Raw genomic sequence first — 23,813 nt, forward strand, 5'->3', positions numbered from 1 at the left:
TTGTTTACAAACTGCTGGTCAACGAATGTTTTCTCATCGGAGAAAACCAATTTCGGCAGTTCACCATTTCCGGCCAAGCGAAGCAACTCTTTAGCTCTTTTGAGTCTATTTTCTTTCTGTTACGGTGTAAGTTCTTGCACCTTTGTAATTTCAATGGCTTTACACCGAGCTTATTTTTCAATATTTGCTGAATGGAATATTGCAATATTTTCAGCTCACAAGTCATGTTTCGGCCACTGCGACGCGGGTTTCGATCAAGTCGCTTTATTACTATACGAACCATTTCTGCTGATGTTGCTGTTTTCTACCGTCCACTTCCTTGACGTCGGGCTATGCTATCAGTATCACGGTAACGAGCGATGGTACGAGACACAAAAGATTTATTCACATTCAAATGCTGGAGTGCTATAACGATAGCCACTTGTGGTTTTCCAGCCAAATATAAAGAAATCACACTATCACGCTTGAATTCCATCATGAATAACTTTTTTTCTGGAAAATTCTCACCAAAATGCTTTTGTACGCTTGTAAACAATATAATGAGCTGTAACTAGAATAATTTTAACAGCTGTCGGACAAGTGGCTTAGAAATGACAGAATTCTCAAGTTGGTTGCAGTTTTTTTCATCACACCCTGTATATGTTTTATCCGATTTAGTGGTTAATTCCCACACAAGATCGGTTACAGGGGCTCTGCTAAATATGCATAGTGGTGATGATAATTCGCCATCAAGCTACGCAGTAGCCAATATCTTTCCACTTCCTTTAAAATACTTTACACACATTTCATCCTTATTAATCATCTTTCTCGATTTCCTATCTTTTTAGATATTTTACCAACCACGACCGTTTGTTTATTCCTTGGATAGCAACAAGAACGAGAATATCTACCAAGATAATGCAAGCAAAATAGACTATCTACAGCTATTGTTAATACTTCTACTATTATTTATTGTAAAAAAAATAAACCAAAAACATAAGAGAAAGGACTTTTGTTGTTCCAAAACGAATAGAGCAACAACTACAATAAAGAAACACAGCGACAACGTATTGTACAATACAAAGAGAAAAGAAAAAAATATATAAGTCAGTCGGTCATTTTGCCAGACAGTGAGCCAATAAAGCTAGAACGAAATAACACTTGACAAATCTATAACCTAAAAAGGCAAAGAAAGACATCAATATGAAATACACAAGCAACAATAGCAACGCTGAAACCCAAAATATAACAAATGGCAGCTGCAGCAGCAGCAACAGTCATAACAACAGCAATAACGCACCAACCATGGTCACGTCTCCGACGTTGACAACAACAACCAATACGACCAATGGTGGCAGTACTAATTCCACCGGGAATGCATTATTTTGCGAACAAGTGAACACGGTCACAAATCTCTTCGAGAAATGGAACGACTGTGAGCGTACGGTGGTAATGTATGCCCTGCTAAAGCGTCTGCGTTATCCCAGCTTGAAATTTCTACAATATTCCATTGATAATACCTTGACACAGAACATGGGTTCCACATCCAATCTAAGCACCGTAGTCATCGATATGAATGCCAATAATCCATCATATTTGCAGAATCTATTGAATGCCTACAAGACATTTCATTTGGGCGATTTAGTTGATACGCTGTCTTCATCATCATCGGACAAAGATTCAATGCCATCGTGCTATGGATCTGATTTTCAATTAACACAATGCGATGAGAGAAAATTGTATGGGAAGAAAGAAGATATATTGCACGAGGTATTGAATATGTTACCTCTACTAAAGCCAGGCAATGAAGAGGCCAAAATGATATATCTATCGTTGATACCGCTGGCCGTAAAGGATACAATACGTCAAATTGTACCAACCGAATTGGTGCAGCAAATATTCTCCTATATGCTAATACATTCAGCCATATCGAGTGAGGATCGTAGGTGAGTAATATTGTGTTTCTCATTTTATTATTTAGAAAATAATTCCCAAAGAATGTCTAGGTTTGAAATATATGTATTTTAACACTCTAGTTATTAGCGTTATAGTTTATTATTCGTATGCTGGCCATTTATCACCAACAGAGGCTACATGATGATGTCCAAGGAGGTTTGTGTGCAGCAGCTGTACCCCTAAGGCTTTAGTTCATTAATGAACTTATTTTGACTGCAGTGGTTATAAAAGATCTAGAGTCGTCTTTATAAGCCGTCTAGTTGTGTATGTTTTTATACCCTCAGCCATAACGGGTTTAGACACTAGGGTTTAACGGGTTTAGACACTAGGTATCTTTGAACCAAATCCGTTTAAGGACATTTGGAGTCGATCTAGCGATGTTTGGCTTGTGCGCACGATAACTCTCGAAATTTGGTCCAAGCTTGGTACATCGTAATATTATTATTAAACTTAGATCGAGTTCGTAGATGGACAATATCGGTCCACTAATCCTAATATTTGCATTGGCGCTAATTCTGGCGTGAAGATGGAATATATCGGTCCACTTCTTCCGGTACCTCCCCCACAAAGGGTTTAAATTTTGAATATTCGCGAAACTCATAAAACACGAAATTAATATCCGATTCCATTCAGATTTGACACATCTCAATATTTCCATCAATACAAGATCTGTTATAAAGATTGTGGAGTTTGGACCATTCCTTGTGGTACTTCCCCCACAAAGGGTCAAAGTTTTGAATAACAAAACCGATCGTAAAATCCGAAATAAGCATCCGGTTCTCTTTAAATTACACACATGACAATATTTCTATCAAACCAAGGCCTGGCTTGAAGATGGGATATATTAGTCCACTCCTTCTGGCACCTCTCCCATTAAAGGTCAACATTTTGGGTATCCATGAAGCTGATAAAACGCGAAATTAATATCCAATTCCATTAAGACTTGGTGCATCTTAACATTTCCATCAACACAATCAAAATCTATGATTTCGCATAAAATTGGATAAAATTGTTAAATTTCTTTCAATTTGCACATACCAATATATTTATCTCTATTAGATGAAGTATGAAAATGGAATACTTCGATCCACTATATCTGTTACCTCACGCATGTTTCCACTGTTTCCAAAAATGTTCACATATCTCATATAAACTGAAGGGCGCATATATAATTCAAATCTGGCACGTTGTCAATATTGGCCAACTGCTTCGAAACCTCCCCCATAAAGGGTCAACAGTTTGAATAATCATAACTCAAGGCTGGGGGTATAAATCTGTCGGCAAAACCGACAATTGCTATTTTTCTTGTTTTACATATCTCATGGAACTTTAAATATAATCATTTCATATTTCCTTTGCAGATCCTTAAATGGTTGGTTGCGACACCTGGAAGATCATTTACAATCTTCCAGTAATTGTGCATCATACAATATGGGTGTACCTCCCCCATCAATGCATAGTTCAACTTTCATATCAAATCAAAATAGCCTTGTTAGTGGTCTATTGTTGGAAAATCCAACTATGACTACATCTGGATCGTCGGCTACTTCATCGTCATCTTCGGCTTTGTCAATTTCTTCGACAGCATCGAATGCATCGGCAGCCTCATCGTTTGGCAACTTGACGCAGAATTGTAATTCAACAACAATTTCTCAATCAATTATGGGATCACGCAATACAGACTGGCAAACAATACAACCTCCAAGCAGGCATCAACTGCAGCAACAGCAGCATCAACAACAACAACAACATCATCAGCAGCAACAACAAACTAACAAACAACCACCATCAAGTATAGCATCAGATTGGTCATCGTTAGTTGTAAAATCCAACATCAACAACAATAATAATAATAATAGTGTGAACAATAACGGTGTTGGTGGAGGTGGTGGTGGCGGTGTCAGTGCCGGTGGAGGAAATGCTGGTGGTGCTAATGGTGTTGGTGTCACGGTCGGTCAACTAGCCGATCAACTCTGTGATAATTTGAATGGTATTACGCTGAATGAATTAGCATCTAGTCAAAATAGTTTAGGACTCAATATCGGAACGAGTATTGTCGATTCCTTGGGCGGTGTTGTTGGGGACACAAATAATTGTACATCGTTGGTGAATGGTCTGACTGCGTCTGTTACCGGTTCAACGGTGGCAACAACACCCAATCTCTTTGGCACACAAACCAATCCAATTATTAATATAATTAATAATAACAATAATTGTAGTAGTCAATTGAATGGTATCGATGATCATGACACCTCATTCTCTAAGAATGGTACTGAAATTTTAGATTTTGATCCCAATTCAAATACAATGAACAATTGCGATAGTTGCAGCAACAATGGAAGTAACAACTTGGGTCAGTTACAGGTAAGTTGAATAAACAACTTGATTTTATTTGAATATTATAATAATATCTATTTCAATTTCATTTTTAGCCACAAATGGGTTATGCATCCATATTGATGAGCAATTGTGGTGATCACTTAGACATAAATCGTTGGAGTTTGGATAGCAAATATGCCGCTCTTAAAACACGACGTTCCAACAGTCTTACCACTCAAACCATATCCTCATCTGCTTCGTCATCTAACTCATCAGTCATCACTGTCAATGACAATTGTTCAAACTCTACGGAAAACTTGGCCCAATTTGCCAACAAACCACGCAGTTTTTCACTGTCGATTGAACATCATCGTGGCTCTTTGACCAATAGTGGTTCGGATACACGTCTGGATGATTTCAAACCGAACTACATAAAATTTCAAACAAGAAACGTTGGCATGTCCAGCATTGGCCTGTGGCTAAAATCATTGCGTCTACATAAATACATCGAACTTTTCAAGAATATGACATACGAGGATATGTTGCAGATAACCGAGGAATATTTACAAAGTTTAGGTGTAACCAAAGGTGCTTCCCATAAATTGGCTCTGTGCATAGATAAACTTAAGGAGCGTTGCAATCATTTGGCCAAAATGGAACATGAACTGATGAATGGCCAGCTTAAGCTGCAGGCAGCCATTGAAGAGTTGGCCAATATTGTTCTCACACCCATGAAACCAATAGAATTAGTTGCCGCAGGCGAAGATAATGTTGCTTTAATGTTTTTGAAAATTGTTGATTTGGGTACGTTTTAAGGGGGTAGCTTAACATTCATTTAGAGTAATAATTTCAAACTGTCTTTTTAGTTTGTACCATTGCTCAAAAAGACCCATATGCTGTGGTTGATGATGATAATATCAGTGTAATCTTGTGGATATTGGATCGGTCCATACACAATGAGGCTTTTGTGAATCACGTAAATCAATTGAAGGAATTGAAGTTCAAGTTGTCGAAATTGAAGATGTCATTAACCCCAAAAATGCACCACAATAAAAATGGCAGCAATGGCAATTTGAATAAACCCAGGTGAGTTAAAAAAGAAACATTTTAATTGGATATCATAGTTAATAATTTACATTAGGTTTATACCTATATTTCACAATTAAAATAATTTTTTTTAAAGTGCAACGACTTTATATTGTATTTATTTATGATGTGAACTCATGCAGCAACGCTAAAGCGACTAACTGTTTTTACGTGTTTATACATTTGTTTATAACAGGCAAAAGAAAACGAGATAGGCCCATAGTTAGTTTTGATAATCTGCATAAAATCACATGCACTCTGAATCAACGATAATTGGGGAAATATGTCAACTATAGCTCAGAAATACCTTTGCTAAATTTTATCGAGATCGGTTCAGATTTGGATATAGCTCCCATATATATCTTCGTCCGATTTGCCTTTTATTGTGCACCAAACTTGTAATATTAGCCCAAATGGGATGGAACTTGGTACCTACCAGATTGAGACCAGAAACTAATATGCCAAATTTGGTGAAAAATGGGAGCCATAGCTCCCATACATATTCTTCACCCGATTTGCTATATTTGTTCTCCACAGCCGTAATAAGCCCTCTGTAACAACGATATTCAGGGAAATACATCAAACACAGCTCAGAAATACATTTGCCTAATTTTATTGAGATCGGTTCAGATTTGGATATAGCTAACAAATATTTGAAGTGAATTGTACAACAAATGGATAATAAAAGTTCGAATTGAAAAGACACAAATGTTTCGATAAATGTAGTCCTTTGGACTATAAATTGTAACTGTAATCGTAGTTGGTATTATTTAATTCTCACAAATCCCCCTAAAAGTTTATTTTTGTTATGTGAAGCTCTACTAAATATTGAAAGCGGTTTAGGGTATCTTTACTGGTTTTTAAAGTGCAAATTACGGTTTGGTCTTGGGAGAGCTCAAATACTAAATCGGATGCAATAACTCCAAAAAAATTAAACATAATTAAAGCAAAGTTCTACTTATTTATTAACACGAATTGTGATTGTATCTTATATAAATTCAATATTTTTCGATATAATGGACTGTTGGAATGGCCCAAAATATTGATTATAAAAACTATAAATGAGAGTTATATCAATTGTATAACTTTTCAAATTTTATCTGCGTCAACCATTAAACAACGCTGTGCTCAGGATATTTAGGGCTTAGAATGAACCATAATCCTAGACATTGTTTAAATTTTGCAGTCGTTCTGCAGTTCTCTCCTAAAGACCACTAGACGTTAATTTTTTTATGACGTCTTAGTTTAGGACAGCGCTAAAGCCTAGCATTTTGGATGGTCATCGAATAATATTTAGCTGGTGAAATAGACCACAATTTTGTGTGAAAAAAAAACTCGAAAATTAACGAAGTAACAAATACTTGAAAGTCGCACTTTTGGTCTTTACATTGATGTTAATTTCGTTGACTAATATATCCAAATATCGGCGATACAGGGGATCATATAGAGGAATCTACATTTTCAAATATTGTTTTGAATATCATTAACATGACATAAGGCAAATGTTTCGAGGTTTCTGTCAAAAAACCAAGATAAAACTTTCGCAGGACAATGTGACATTATTTTAAGAATGAATTGAAGTTAATTTGTTATTATGCATGCATTTTTATTGTGAAATATTTGTTTTTTCCGGAAGAACAATCTGGTATTTGACACATTAGGAACACAGACGCGTTTTTTAGATATCGTATGTTTTCGGAAAATATTGGTTCCAGATCCATGATGAATAAAGTAAAAAAGTAGCAACATTTCAACATATGCTTTTATTATGTGGTAGAAATTAGGATGTTTCTTAGGGGTAAATATGGTTTCAGATCTGCAGAAACTTAAGCACATATTATTGTGTTGTAGGGTATGAAATTGTCGACCATTGCCGACTGTAGCCATTGCTTTCTTTTTTACATTCCGATTCAATAAAACCTTGTTTGTGAAAATTTATCCAAAAGATCCGCGGACTCTAAAAATTCATTTTTGTTGTAGTAGCTGCATTAAAATCGTTATTTTCAAATATTTTATGGTTTAAAAAAATAATAAAACAAATTCAAGAATTAAAAAAACGCATTTATTGTAATACTTTAATGCGTAAATAAACAAATCGCTCGTTCTATTATCGCGTGAAAATGCCAGTTACAGCTGGCCATGAAAAAAGCAGGATCATGCCAAACACGAAGGGTTTGTCCTTCGGATTTATTAATTTTATAGGAAATGCCAAGCGTGCAGGAAACTGCAAGTATTTGAAGTTGAGTGACATTTCTGTTGCAATTAGAGAATTCGAGATAGTAGCATACTTCCCCGTAATAATTTTTTGGCAAATTTATTTTTGTTCCAAATTCAGTTATGCATTTCAAAGTCTAAATTTTTGGGAGTTATCTCCGCTTCTGATGCTTCAGGCGATGTTGTAGTATACTGAAAATTTTCAGGAAAATCTGTGCGGTTTTCGACTCCATAAATAACATACAAACATTTTCCTATTTTTTAGATATAGAAGAAGATTGGAGTCACCAATAGTTCGTTATACATTAACAGCTTTGTTGCTTTAAATAATTAGTGTTTTTAAAATATGATTTCGTTGTTTTTAAATAGTTAGGCTTTAATCACATTTTTGTTGTTTTTATAAAAGCAACATTAATTTATTTAGTGGATAGGAGGTAAGACAGGGAATGCCATGGTTACGGAAATCCGCGTTACTTAATTTTTTTTTGTCGGGGGATACTCTCCCCCGTTTTAGTTACAAACATTAAAGCTCAACTCAGGGACCAATTAGATGCAGACGACTTAATATTACTCACAGAAAGTGAGAATATCATTTCTCACTCTCAAAGCACAAAACAGAAATCTATACACACCAACAAACTAGACGCATTAAAACAACAACAACACTGTCAACTGAACATACAACACAACAAGGAATGGTTCGTAAATAAAACAGATACTGACATACCCAACAACGTTGAATGGTTGCTGTCTCTTGGGCCGAAGTTCTCTTTGCCAACAACAAAAACGACGTTCCCCTTGTTTGATATTATCGCTGAGGGAGAAGAGTGCATTCAAACGTTGGATAACAGAGAACAACAAGAGAATGCGAGAATAAATTTTATTACTCTGATAAATGACCACACAAGGAAAACGACATTAGGGAAAAGAGATCGGTTTGTTCTAAACACAGTGGACCAAACGGCGAAATTTTTGAAACAAAATAAAGAATTATTAATATTAAATGCAGACAAGGGTGGAAAAACTGTTGCCATGTCAAAAACAGAATATGATTCAAAAATGAACGCAATTTTAATGGACATGTGTACTTACAAACGTGTAAGAAAAGACCCAACAACAGGACTACAAGAGAAAAACAATAAATTAGTTATAAAATTATTTGAGTTAAAACTAATTGACGAAAAAGTGAAATATAACTTAATAAATAGAACGTCAATACCACCAAAGATATATGGATTGCCCAAAATCCATAAGGAGGGAACACCACTACGACCAATATGTTCATTTACAAATTCGCCGACTTATGAGTTATCTAGATATATATCAAAAATCCTAAAAGTATTGACAGTTGATTCAAAATACAACATTAAAGATGCAATAGACTTCAAATCCAGGATTAATAACCAACATATTGAAGATGACGAAATTTTAATTTCATTTGACGTGGTTTCCTTGTTCCCAAGCATTCCAGTAAACTTGGCAATTAGTGCTATTAAAGATAGTTGGTCTATTATAAAGGAACATACACATATACCAATGGATCTTTTTATTGACATTTTGACAACATGTATTAAGGACGCTAGATATTTCGCATATAAGGATAAGATATATGAACAACAAAAAGGCATGCCGATGGGCTCACCTATTTCACCAATCATTGCTGACATAATAATGGAGAAACTTCTTGACGAAACTATGAACAAATTGACGACCAAACCCAGATTCTTGACAAAATATGTGGACGACATATTTTGCATCGTAAAAAAGGAGGAAGTGGAAAATACACTTAAGACGCTGAATATGTACAACAAACAACTACGGTTTACGATGGAGAGTGAATTGAATAATCAGTTACCATATCTAGATAGCTTAGTACAAAGAGAAGGAAAAAAGTTGCTATTAGATTGGTACCAAAAGCCAACAGCCTCGGGTAGATTAATTAATTACCATTCAAAGCATCCGCGACGAATAAAAATCAACACGGCCACAAACTTTATCCAAAGGGTCTTGAAAATAAGTGACAGAAAATTCCATGCAAAGAACAAAATCAAAATAATAAAGATTTTAAAAATGAATGACTTCCCTAGTAACATTGTTAATGAATTGATTAAACGCGCTGAGGGTAATAGAGCATACCAAAATACAAAATTAGTGGAAAAGACATATAAAAGATCTACATATATACCAGGGTTTTCGGAAAGATTTTCTTCATCAAACATGTATAACAGTGAGAAGTATCAATTGGCATTCAGAAGCAGTAACACCAACAATAATTTCTTTAGTAGAACTAAAACAAAAATTCCACACGAGGATAAATCTAACGTCGTTTATAAGATTAAATGTAATGGGGACGGGTCCAACGTATGTCAGAAGGCATATGTTGGGACAACAAAATCTAAATTAAAAACTCGTATTAGCTCTCATAAATCGGACCAAAAGACAAAAACTAAACCCATAGAGCAAAAAACTGCCCTTGCTGCCCATTGCCAACAAGAAGGACATACGCCCAATTTCAAAGATGTCGACATCTTGGCACAAGAAAATAACTACAAACGTAGGTACATGTTAGAAATGCTACATATTATAAATGTACCTCCTAATAAACGAATGAACTACAAAACTGACACGGAACATTGTGCTCAAATTTATAGAAATGTCATCGAAAAGCATAAGGAAAAATTAGTTGGAAAATTCGAGTAAAAAGGAAAGGATGGAAAAGCTGCATCAGAGAACTTAAAAACAGAAGAGTTAAAATCCAATGTAATTATCGTTATAGTGTTTTGTTTTATTTATTTATACTAAATGTTAATTGTTTTTTCAAGTCAAATCCCTGATGATGACTATCGAGGATAGTCGAAATATCGGAAAAATAAATTAATATATAAAAAAACAAATTCGTCTGTTTTTTAAATTCTGACCTCGAGCCAAACGAAAAACCAGAAGAAAATATTTTGTTGGAAAATGATTGGGCTCAATCTCATTATTGTGATTTTTATATAAAAAAAACCACATTTATTTATCCCAGTTGCATAGAACGATTTTTATGTTTCTTATTATATCTGATCCTAATAAATTATAAAAGATAAAACTTTCATATCTACATTTACATATCTATCATTTATATCTAATACATATTGTAAGATGTACTCATATTTATTATTTTCATCTCATTGTTGTTGATTTTTCAATTATTGAACTTTACGATAGTCTAAATGTTATTTATACATTATGATTTAGTGTCAGACATTGGTATTTTCATAGATACTTGCTAATATGTGTATTCGTATGTATATATTTGAACTTGGTACTTATTTATATGTGCGAATTTCCTAATTATAATGTGCAAAATGATTCAGATGATTGTATAGGGTTAATGGCTTCACAATTATAGGTTAATGATTTTTAAATGAATGCAATGATTCTTTCACACTATATGCAATGCGTGTTTTCGGTTCACATAGTTTTTTACAGAAATCGTCCCCACAAAAATGTTTAAAAACATATTCAATATTTAGTTCTGTTTTATACAAAAACTGAGGAATGTTCTTATTATATTTATGAGGATATCGTTGATTTTTACTTTTTTTGAATTTCCTTCTAAGCCTAAGTATGGATGTCCCATCCCCTTCCGAAGGAATAAAAATCTACTTAGCCGCTCGATTACTTGTTAATGATTAAAGTATACATCAAAAAATAAATTCTTTTTTCTTAGCGGGCAAATGTCATCTGCAATGGCTAGTTTTTCGTTCTTTCTTGCTCTTTAATTAAATTATATGAAAACAATATTTACATATATACAACTAAATCTCCAAAATATTCATTCATCTTCTCCATAGCTGACATGTTTTCTCTAAATACATATCTGAGTATTTAGAACATTGAAATGTTTTAACAAATTCTGGAAAATGTGAAAGTGCATCTACGATACGATCTTCTGCAGTGCCATGAGTTTTATCCGAGAAAACATTCGCTTTAGCTGAGGTACATCTGAATTGTGCATGATTGAGAAAGAATACCTTGTCCAGGGTCAAGTTTCTACCGTTTACATTTAGAGTTTGCTGTCGGGCATTTGGATGCATTTCAAAATAGGTTTGAAATGCCACACGGAATCCAGTTACATCGGCTATTTTCTCATCAATTCGTCCATTGTTTAAATTGCGTATACACTCTAGATTTTCCTTAAATCGAGCATTTGCATTAATCATATCATGATAAATTGTCAATTTGCGACCATTCGGATCTCGTTGAGTACCCAAAGTGTCGAAGCCATGTGTTATTTCATGGCCCAATATATAACCAAGCGAACTGTATTGGTACAAGTCATACAAGTTCACATCGTAGATGGGTAATTGCAATGTGGTTATGGGTAATACCACAGTATTGTAAATCCGATGAAAATAGGGCGATAACTTCTTTGTGTGTTCTATGTATTCTGAGCGATTTTGTGTGGCAATGTAATTGAGGAAGGTGTTATTTGTTTGGAATTTCAACAATTGCATTTGATTGTGATAAAAGTTGCTTTCATTCATATTCAAATGTTTGTAGATATTTTCAAGTTTCGCTTGGGTATTAGTTCGGGGCAAATGTCCAACTTGTAGTTGAATACTGTTCAACTTCTTTAAAAGAAATGACATAACGTTTTTGTCGAAACCATTTGGATTGGTTAGTAAAAGTTTCCTAAAGTGTTCCTTAATATTCTGGAATATGAATTCAATTTTCGGAACACTTTTTACCAAAACAGGATGTTGATGTTCATACAACCAGTCCGTGGCCAAATACATAAATTGTCGAGTCTTCAGTGCACACATATCGGGAGTAAATTTTGTATAACCATTGGTGAGTACGCTCCAGAGGAATCTTATTTGCAAATATTCGCCAATAAACTCGGCATCGTAGGTATACAACAATCTATAAAGCCTTGTTAAGTATGTCATATCTGAAACAAAGATTCTAAGATTTTTCACTGGAATTTGAGTATTTTCCAACAGCGTATCCATGTAATACTTGAGCCAGGGTATTTCTTGAATTGTAAAAATATTAAACGATTTTTGGGTTCCATTGGTAGTTAATTGTAGATTTTGTAAATCATTTTCCAAGCTCGAAAATTGTATCCATTTATCATTTAATGTTTCATTTTTCCAGCCAAACGATGACTTGGCCAACACATGATAGGTTTGGTAGGGAAATTTTACAAAACCATTGCTCTTTATAGGCCGGCTAAGCTTAAAAATTCTTAGATCTTTAAAATAAATTTCATCCATAAAGATGCCACTTAAGCCATATTTTTTTAAAACAGCTAAATTCCGTATCCAATCTGGATAATCAGTACTTGCATTTCCATTTGTTCCTCCGACAACTGTTCTCAAATTTTCATTATCGTCCAACCATTTGAGAAATTGCCTTAAATCTAGATGTCTCATACTGGTACAAGATTTAAAGTAGGCGCGAGCCTTCTCCACAAATTTCGGCTCCTTTGTTAGCGTTGTTTTCTTGCTCAATGCAATGGCCATTTCTCTGTTGGTGTAATATTCAATCATTCGATAATAGTCATGATACTTGGTGACATTTGTGTGCATACTATCCCAATTGCCGCAGGCATATTGATAGAAATTCTCACACGGATCGGTGTTCAGGTCCATTGAAGCTTCAATTGATTTTAGTTGGCGATGATTGAGTATGATTTTTCGACTTGTTAGGGCAGGTGTTGGAAGTCTGATAAGCTCGCAAATAGCTTGTTGTTTAATCACTAGAAATATCATCACTAATAGTGGAGACGATCGTAAACAGCTGTTCATTGTTCTAAGTATAACGACCGGTCGTTTTACAAAATAACAAGAAACACACTTAGTTCTCTGGCAGAAAAATAACGAATGTTACCGTTTGCATTTGAAAACGCATTTATATATGAATAATTACAATCGATGATGGCCTGTAATCGGATTACAAAAATAAATCTATCTGATTAGGATTTTTCAGATGAAACCGCCGACAGTGATTTCTGTGGTGGTTTATAGATTAATAATATAAAAGATGCAAGGAAATGACGTAGCTTTTCTCGTATAACAGTACTTATTTGAAGATATATATCGTGTAAGGAACTTGAGGTCAATGTCTGGGGGTGTTTTATATATGAAAATGTGTATATAACGAACTCTTATAAACCGATATGGCGTAGGCCATAATTTTTCTCATCTTTTGGTTGCGACTCACTGCGGCATTGTTTAGAAAATTGTTAAAACCTGGTTTACAAATTTTACTGAACTGCCATACATTTAATAAAAAATTACACGTAAACACTGTTAATATCTGTTTTCAATAGATGAAAAAAGGAGGTTACATATATAATTTTTTAGTTGTGGCAAAATAGTCAAACTTAATCCCATTACAGATTTTATAAAAACTACGTTTAGTTATCAGTGGTGAAAGATTAGTGGCGAAGAGGTATTCGTATGACTAAAACTTTTTTGTACCCAAGTGACGATCGTAGGCCCAGTAGAATAGGAACCAAAGAATTAAAAAAAAACTAAAACTCTTTCGGAAGTGTTCTAAATCTTACAACCGCACTTCTATACATTTACATCTTCACTAGTAAATACAACGATAGTGAGAAAAAGTCGGACTATGCAGACTGATCTATAATATTTTTTAATGCTAAAAAAGCGTACAAACAATTTATTTCGATGGAAAGTATGCACTCATTTTGTACTAGCTTGCACCACAACGGAAAGAAAATAGATTCAAAAAAGCTAAAGAGTTATTTCGCTTGGCCGAAAGTGGACAACTGCCGGTTACAAAATGAGGTTCCTCGCTTCATTTCCTGCGCAGAATGGCCACCAAAATCTCCGGATTCCAATCCGTTGGACTATTGTGTCTGGAGTATTTTGGAAAGCAAAAAAAGCAAAAGATTGGCACTTAAAATTACCAAAGTGTCGATCACCTCAAGCAAGCACTTCGCCGGGAATGGTCGAAAATACCGCAGAGCAGGGTGTGATGGTTTCATTGGCCGTTTGAAGGCCATAGTTCGTGCTAAAGGTGACCAATTCGAACAAATCTAAACTTATTCTAAAATTTGATGCTATTTCCGACATTTTATGCTTTCTTTCAATAAAATTTCAAAAAAAAAAATGTAAAAATTTTGGCGTTTGACTTTGTTGCAGTTTTTTTTATCTCACCCTGTATAAATTCCTTCTGAAACCCAATTATAACTGCTCTAAAGCCAAATGTTGATAGGTGGTATGATCTACTTCAAATAAATTTATTTTGCTAGCTTTACCAAATATCCATAGTGGCGTAAGGTATCATATAGTCGGCTCTGCCCGACTTTTGAATTTTCCTTACAGTTTTGTTTTTTGAAAAATTTCAAGTTACTTCCAAATGATAGTAGGGTTTTAAAAGTTCGGTCCGGCTGATCCTACCCGTTTTTTTTTCTCTGCCCGACTTTTGACTTTTCCTTACACTTTTGTTTTTTGAAAAATTTCAAGTTACTTCCAAATTATAGGAGGGTTTTAAAAGTTCGGTCCGGCTGATCCTACCTGTTTTTTTTTAATTGTTTTTATCAGTTTGTGCTTCGAATACGTGGGCTTTAATTCACGCAATTGGAGTGACCAATAGTTGATCATACATTGTTTAGCTTCTTTAAATAATTAGCGTTTATATTTTTTTCATAATTTCTAGGAATGCTATTGGATTGGAGGTGGTAATGATACCAAATATTGCGAAAAATCCATTTCTTTCAATAAAATATGAAAAAATTCGTCAATTGGCCCATATATTTGTCGGAGCACCGACAGAAACTTTCTAACTTCTTTATTATTTTTTGAGAAGAGGACAAAGTTAACTACAAATTCTAGACATTGGCGAAATTAATATGAGTGTGCTATACATATTCGCTAAGGTATAAATTTGCTGATTACTATATCTTTGTGAAGATATAGCAATTAAAGTACTAAAATTAAGATTATTATTAGATTGGGTATAAACAATAAAAAACAAAAAATCCCAATTTAGTTACGGAACAAGTCATATCTACATTGATTGATGCACTGACATTTGTCTCTGATGTACGAGTTGTGATCAATAATAGATGGAAATATTCTCACGGTAAGAGCAAATGTTGCGCCATCTGGAAAATACTGCTGGCTGCGTGCGTATAATGTTTGTTAATAAATATCTCATGTATACGCAACTTTAATCGACTTATAAAGATTAAAGTCAACTTAGCATTTATTATTACAATATTTAAGCTTTATCTTTTGGCGTTTTTTCAAAACGACTATTTTAAGCATTTTCTTTGTTTAATTTCTCTGATGCGAACACAAAGTAATTTTTATAGTTTTCAATTTTCCAGGTGGAATGGCAAAGCACGCAAATGTGATCAGAAAAATGGCAGCAGTGATCGTATAAATCATCGTAAAAATTCCAATGATATGTTAAATTTTTCTCTGAGTTGTTTGCAACAACAGCATCATCATAACCAGCAATTGCAACATCAACAACAGCAGCAACAACAACAACAGCAACACAACCAACAACATCGACGTTCACTCAATAATTTGATTGTGGTTTCTGGCGGACCACAACAGCCACAAAAAATGATATTCCAACCGGGTCAGGCTATACTGTCCACAACAAATGTTATGAACAATGAGGAAATGTCAAGGATTGATATGATCAATCAGAAGCAACAACAACATCAACAAGCAAGGAAAGCTAGCCTTACCTCTATTAACAACAACAATAACAATGTTAATAATCAAAACAATAATAATTTGGAATCGTTGCAACAACACCACAACTCATCGTCGTCATCGGCTGCCGCATCTGTGCCAAAGAAAACAATGGCCGCTGTCGTTATGGTTAGTACTGATGATCTCATGCAAGCGACTGGCTCTGGAACAGTCATAAATGCAAACAGTAACAGTGTCGTCTTACCACCAACGCCCTCTCAATCTCAAACATCATCACAACCTCCCCCACCACCTCCCCAAATACTAATCACCACCAACAATAATAACAGTAATAATAGTACTAACAATCTGCAACACCAACAGCAGCAACACATTTTACTGCAACAACAGCAGCAACAATTGCAACTGTTGGCTGCAGCTGCTGCCGCTGTTGGTAGTTCATGTAACAGTCATGGCCACAGTCTTAGCCATGGTCATAGTAGTAACTGTGGTGTCAGTAGTTGTTGCACACCCTCGCCCCTGAACCTAACACTACCCACCCTCAATGAAAACTATTCCCCTCACCCATCACAAACTTCCTCATCTGCCACCAACAATGCCACAGATGTCTCAAAAGCATCTACCATTTCCAATTGTAATTCCAATTCGGATTGTTTAAATGACGCCAGTAGTCTTGAGCAATTGGAAACCCTGTGTCTTCAAATGACCGAACAAGCTATTAATTAATGGATTTACTACTTCCGAATTGATTGAAATTCCATCAGGACTCTTTGTAAAATTGTTTAAGTTGTCTATATATTACTGCTATTTGTATTCTTGCTGAATTATTAGTGATGGTAGTAATGATCCGTAATATTGTAATATTTATTTTCGTATCGCTTCTATTGTTGTGTTTGCCCTTATCTATGTATACATCTTTAAAAGATTTAATCATTTTTATTTTTGACAAACGATAATGATGTTTTGCACAAAAATCGTATACTTGTTGTTGCAAAACTTGTAGCCGTTTTAAAAGAAATTTGCTGTTCTAGACTAATATTTTTTGTAATATCTATGTCACATTCTATGTGTTAGTGTATTATATTAATGTAGAAATATTTCATGTCCGTTTTACAGGAAACAGTAACCAAAAAAGAAACACTTTTCACCAATATATATGCTCTGTTTCAGAACCAGCAAGACTAGCTTTGCCATTTCTTTACCCTACACCACATAGTGGTAAGGGTATTAGGTCTTTGGTAAGGCATTTGTTTGTGACAGGAAGAAGGAAGCGAGATAGACAATTAGTTACTTTTGAGGATCTTGATAGAATCACTTTCTGAGTCGATTTATGCATGTCAGTCAGTCCGTCCGTCCATGTATTCTTGCGAACAAAATGCATGTATTCTTGCGAACAAAATGCAGGTAGCATTTATTATCCGATTGAGATGAAATTTTGCACCGAATTCAGTCAAGTACATCAAATTTGGAGAAAATAGGTTTAGATATATAGCTCCCATATATATGTTACATCCGATTTGGTGTTTAAGTACCTCACATTCGTAATATACATTCGACAAAAAGGATATTCGGTAGCAGATATCTTATGGAGCTCGGAAATGTCTCTGCCAAATTTTATCAAGATTGGATCAGATTTGGATATAGCTACCATATATATACCCCAACCGATTTTGTGTTAATTGTACACCAAATTGCCAATATCTGTCAAAAATTCTTGAACTTTTGTTACATCCGACCGAATTCAGTCTAGAAGCAAGTACATCAAATTCTAGAAAATCGGTTCAGATATAGCTATAGGTCCCATATGTATGTTTCATCCGATTTGACAACACTGATATTTGGATCAGATATCTTATAGAGCTCAGAAATACTTTTGTCAAATTTTATCGAGAGCGACTAAGATTTGGATGTAGCTAACGTATTAATCCGATTTCAGATTTATTGTGCAAATAATGGCTAATATCAGTCTGGATCCAATATATATTCTTTAATATAAGTCTTCTCGAAGAGATATCACGCTATAGGAATGTTAAATGTATCCATTAAATTCAGTAAAAATCGATTCAGAGTTGGATATGCTCCCTATATATTAGTTCCGTCTGAAACCAAACTAGAACTGCTCTAAAACCAAATGTTGATAGGTGGTATGATCTACTTCATATAAATTCTTTTGTTACGCTAGATCTACTAAATATGCATAGTGGTGTAGGGTATCATATAGTCGGCCCCGCCCGACTTTTGACTTTTCCTTACTGGTTTCGATATCATAAAGGGAAAATCGTTTACCGTAGTAAAAAATTATACATTCTTGCAGTTCGGGAACAGAGCAATAATTATATCTACTTCCGAACTTTAAACTTCTTCTAAGCTAGATGAGTTTCTAACATATATTTATACAAACATCACAATAACTTATGTAATGTATGTGGGGAGACAACTATATTGAACGACATTTCAGTCAGTGATTAGGTTTCATAATTGTGCTTATAATGCTGTTATTGCTTTTCTAAAAGCAATGTACATATGTCTTACTAGACATGTAAGAATTTCAGTTAAATTTTTTTTGGGTACAATTCAAAAAATCTGTATATCTATTCAAATTCTCTTTTTTTATGCAATTTGAATTGGTTGATTCATGTTTCTATTGAAAAAATATCATGTGATTTTTCAATATAAAAATTTTTATAAATTAAAATGCACATGAAATTCTCAAATTAAGGACTAACATAGAATTTTACACAACACATTAGTGCCTTTAAATTTTTAATGTAGAACAATTTCCTTTTCTATCTGCACATATCCAGGAATGTTACTTTTATTCCAGCACTTGCTAAGTCCATGGGTACCTTTCCCTTTTCTTATTGGATAACATATAAAATTTCGTTCGATATGTAATTCTGCCTTTTTAAAAAAAATATTGGAGCTGTATGTGAAAAGAAAATAAAGTTATCCATTTACAATGTCCTTTTTACATGTTAAAATGCTTCAACCGTCTTTAATTCTCATTCATTATGTTAAAAAAATCATCTGAACAAATTGAATTGCGATAACTTGAATCTTTGTGAAATGTTAACCTCTATATGTCTGATGTAGCGATAGTTTATTCCACAGAATATTTGGATATCCCAGCATCGAAAATCAGTGATTCAAATTTTTATACCCAACACCACAAGGTGGTCAGGGAATTATGTCATTGTGCATTTGTTTGTAACAAGCAAAGGGAAACCAGATAAGCCCATAATTCGTTTTAATGATCTGCATAGAATCACATTATGAGTCGATTTATGCATATCCGTCTGCCCGTCAATGTATTTTTGTAAACAAAATAGAGGTCACATTTATTACCCAATCCAGATGAAATTTTGTACAAATAGTTTGTTTGACCCAAGGACGAAGCCTATTTAAATTGGAGATAATCGGTCAAAATTTAGATACAACTCCCATATATATCTTCGTCTGATTTGCCTTTTATTGTGCACCAAACGTGTAATATTAGCCCAAATGGGATGGAATTTGGCACTTACAACCAAATTGAGTATAGAAACAAGTACGTCAAATTTGGCGGTTAAGATAAAAGCTATAACTCCCATATATATTGTTCATCCGATTTGTTGAATTTGTCCCGCACAGCCGTAGTATGCCCTCCGTTGTAACGATATTCGTGGAAATACATCAAATACAACTCAGAAATACCTTTGCAAAATTTTATCTAGATCGGGTCAGATTTGGATATAGCTCCCATATATAACTTCGTCCGATTTGCTTTTTATTGCGCACCATACTTGTTATATTAGACCAAATGGGATGGAATTTGGCACTTACGACCAAATTGAGTCTAGAAACAAGTATGTCAAACTTGATCGAAATAGGTTCAGATATAGCTATAGCTCTCATATATATTGTTCATCCGATTTGTTTTGTTTTTGTCCTCCGCAGCCGTAATATGCACTCCGTTGTAACGATATTCGGGGAAGTATATGAAATACAACTCAAAAATACCTTTGCTAAATTTTATCGAGATCGATTCAGATTTAGATATAGCTCCCATATATATCGCTATCCGATTTTAAGTAAATTGTGCACCAAATATTACCCAAGCCCGAATTGAAAAGGCACAATTGACTCGGTAAATTTAGTCGAAATCAATTCATAGGTGGATATTCCTCTCATATATTAGTTCCTTTGGATATGATTTAGTTCTCACAAATTCCCCATAAAAAACTTTTATTTGTTATGTAAAGCTCTACTAAATATGTAAACAAAGACCTAAAATGGTAAAGACCATAGACAAATGAAAATATAGATTGCGTTGATTGTTTTGATAGTAATTCTGACATTACAAGCCAAACAGGTAGACCTCTAGACTTGAATTTTTTTCATAATTAGCCTACCTTGTCTTCATTGTACCATGGGTTGATATATTTTGTCGAATTTGGGTATATATAATTGGGGGATTGTAATCAACATAATTGAGAGCTTCATTTTTTATGAAGTAAGCCTAGGAAATGAAATCAAAGTATTCAATATCAGCTTGGTTAGATATTCCCAGTTTTTGAGGTCGTAAACAATAGTAGAAATTTCCTATGTTCTGTAAATAAACACTTTCTTTAATTAGTTGGTAAATCTTCTAGATAACTCCTTGAGTTGTGCTGTCTTAATAATAAATGGTTATGTTTTGATATTTTTCATTTTATACTTATTTTTATTTATCTTTTTTTACACTCGTAGGAAAATTTGGCCAAGTTCGATCAGCATTTTACTTTATTTTGAGACAAGCCCAAATTAACGACAATTCCATTGCATCGCCCTATCTTTAACCATCACCATCATCAGCCTAAACCTCATCATAGCCATTATTTGTAACATAATTATTCTTTAATTTTATTTTTTGGCAATATTGGTCTTGAACAGCACACATACAACTATTATAGCTAAACAAAAAAGATTTAAAATTTTTTTCGAAAGAAAAAAAAAAAACTGAATGCAATATTACGCGATACCATTCAATTATTTGAAAGTAGAAAAATACCTTGAAAATTATAACAAAAATTACAAAAAAAGAGACTGACTTAGATTATTTTCCTTGAAGAACAAAACAAAATAAACAATTTAAAACAACGGGAAGAACAACTATGGAAAGAAATTGACAATGTAAGTTAAACAAAAATTTAAATAAAAAGTAGAGGTGTTTTCAATAAAAATTGCAAGCGAAAAATAAAATATTACGAAAATTCTCACAATACAAAGAAATGATTTCAAATCAAAAAGAAAAAATACATTTTATTAAAAATTTTGACAAAAGGAAACCCCATGAATATATTTGCTGAAGTTGGACTTTAAAAAAGTAGTAAACTATTTATTTTTTTCTCCTAGAAAACAAAAACAAAATAAAATATAAAACAAATCAAACATTTTTTCCACTAACGGAATGTAATTGCTGAATTAATGAAATTAACATTTAAAAAATACACCACATTTTACATTAAAATACCAAACACACTTTACATGCAAACACACATACACACACAAAACAATCCCCCTCCCCAATATTTCAACTACTCCACACACTACCACAAAATATGAAATTATTGTTTATTTGTATTGTACATTTTTCGTTTTTTTAATATTACAAAAATTGATTTATATGCATAATTATAAATTAAAAGTAAAACAAATATATTATGTAGTATATAGCTTATATATGACTTACAACAACATTTGATTATGCTGATAATAAAAGGACTCTTATATAGAAACTATAAAAATTAAAACTAAGATAAATAAATAAATATATGAAACATGTAAACCAAACAATGATATCGTATCGTCCGTTTCCGCCCCTCCCAAATAAAGTCAACAAGAACCCAAAAAAAAAAAACAAACATACAAAGTTTTCAACTCTAAACATATATAAATATATTGTGTAACTTACAAGAGGAAGAAGAAGAAAAAAATACATAAATCTAGAAAACTGATACGAGTTAAAAATAATATCCCTCTTTATAACCCTAAAAATAAAATAAAATAAAATGTTGTATGAATGTTTGTTTTTATAATTATTTTTTATTAAATTATGTGTGTAATGAATCGTCTATCGAAAATATTGTATGTATTTTATAATTAACTATTTTAAATTATTTTCTATTATATAATTTTTAAGACATCCTGTGTAATTTTATTTTCTTATAATTGTATTATCAATATATAAGACATTTGTTTTCATTTGTAAAAGGGCTTTGTTTTTATTTTTCCATTTTTATTTGCTGCTGCTTGGTTTTCCATGTAAATCAGTTTCCCTGAAACACCCGGCAAATGTTGCGAAAAAAAATAGATAAAATTTTGTTATTAAAATATTTTTAATATGCATGTGGGTCTCTGTGTCTTTCTTCTGTATCTTTTTTTAGGTTTTGTACAAAACAAAAACCTTATCAAATATGTGCTAATTAAACATTTTTAAGAAAATACATTTATACATTAACTATTTCAGTCTAAGACATGAGATTATTTTTCATCTTAACTTTGCGATAATTTAGCAACAAATATTTATAAAAAGAATAAAAAAAACATAAGAAAGTAAATTTCCCACATTAAGAAATGTTAATTTTTATATTTTGAAAACTTATGTTTAATATTTGTTATACAACAAAACAAATAAAAATTCATTTTAAGAAATAAATTTTATGATTTTTGTTTCAATTATTTTAAAAGAGAAAAATAAATAAATACTTGCGAATTTTACATGGAAATGTCGTAGGGGTAAGTCATTTCTTTCTTCTGAGCATTACTTGCAATCATTTGTAACGGGTTCCCCTAACTGCAAAATAATATTGCCGGCATAGGTCCACGTTTTCTTATAGACCCCATATAATTGTACCTACCGTTAATATGACGATTTTAGCCACATTCTCTAAGGGAATAGTTTAAATTCGACATTTATATGGATCCATACGTGGACCTGTATAAATAATTGTTAGCCGTATGAAGTGATACCCCTTGAAAATCCAAATATCGACTTTGAAAAGATCCGTTGAGAAATATGGTTAAAATCATCCGAATACCGAATATCGGGATGTACCGTTACATGGTGGTTGTGCGAACTCCAGAACCTGTACTCCAGAACCTGGCTGCAAAAAGTCAAACGCGATCGTTTTTACATTTTTTTTTTTAAATTTTATTGAATGAAAGTGAAAAATGTGGGAAATAGCATCAAATTTTAGAATAAGTTTAGATTTGTTCGAATTGGTCACCTTTGGCGCGGATTATGCCCTTCAATAGGCCAATGAAACCGTCAAACGCTGCCCAAATGTTGCTCTACGGTATTTTGGCCCATTCCCGGCGAAGCGCTTGCTTGAGGTGATCGACATTTTGGTATTTTTTAGTGCCAACCTTGCTCTCCAAAATACTCCAGACACAATAGTCCAACGGATTGGTATCCGGAGATTTTGGTGGCCATTATGCGCTGGAAATGAAGCAAGGAACCTCATTTTGTAACCATTCTTGAGTGGCACGTGCTGAGTGCGATGGTGCCGAGTCCTGTTGGAATGTCCAAGATCTGCGGCCAAAATGTTTGCG

The 23,813-nt window shown here is 33.6% G+C and overlaps 1 protein-coding gene across 4 annotated transcripts in view; it reads left to right on the forward strand.

Moving 5' to 3' along the window:
• LOC101894830 (protein Smaug) overlaps positions 1 to 22,123 on the forward strand; it is a 44,888-nt gene extending 22,765 nt beyond the window's left edge. For 3 of the 4 annotated variants that reach the window (XM_059131849.1, XM_059131850.1, XM_059131848.1), the window contains exons 2-7: positions 828 to 1,925; positions 3,297 to 4,299; positions 4,368 to 5,058; positions 5,121 to 5,340; positions 15,887 to 16,409; positions 20,970 to 22,123. In XM_059131849.1, the coding sequence (XP_058987832.1) occupies positions 1,183 to 1,925; positions 3,297 to 4,299; positions 4,368 to 5,058; positions 5,121 to 5,340; positions 15,887 to 16,409; positions 20,970 to 21,011 (3,222 nt within the window). In that variant the 5' untranslated portion in view covers positions 828 to 1,182 and the 3' untranslated portion in view covers positions 21,012 to 22,123. The remainder of the gene's footprint in view (positions 1 to 827; positions 1,926 to 3,296; positions 4,300 to 4,367; positions 5,059 to 5,120; positions 5,341 to 15,886; positions 16,410 to 20,969) is intronic. The other variant, XM_059131852.1, reaches the window with a different exon arrangement.
• The last annotated feature ends 1,690 nt before the right edge of the window (positions 22,124 to 23,813 follow it).

The sequence above is a fragment of the Musca domestica genome, unplaced genomic scaffold (genome assembly GCF_030504385.1).
Source record: "Musca domestica strain aabys unplaced genomic scaffold, Musca_domestica.polishedcontigs.V.1.1 9, whole genome shotgun sequence".
NCBI lineage: Eukaryota > Metazoa > Arthropoda > Insecta > Diptera > Muscidae > Musca > Musca domestica.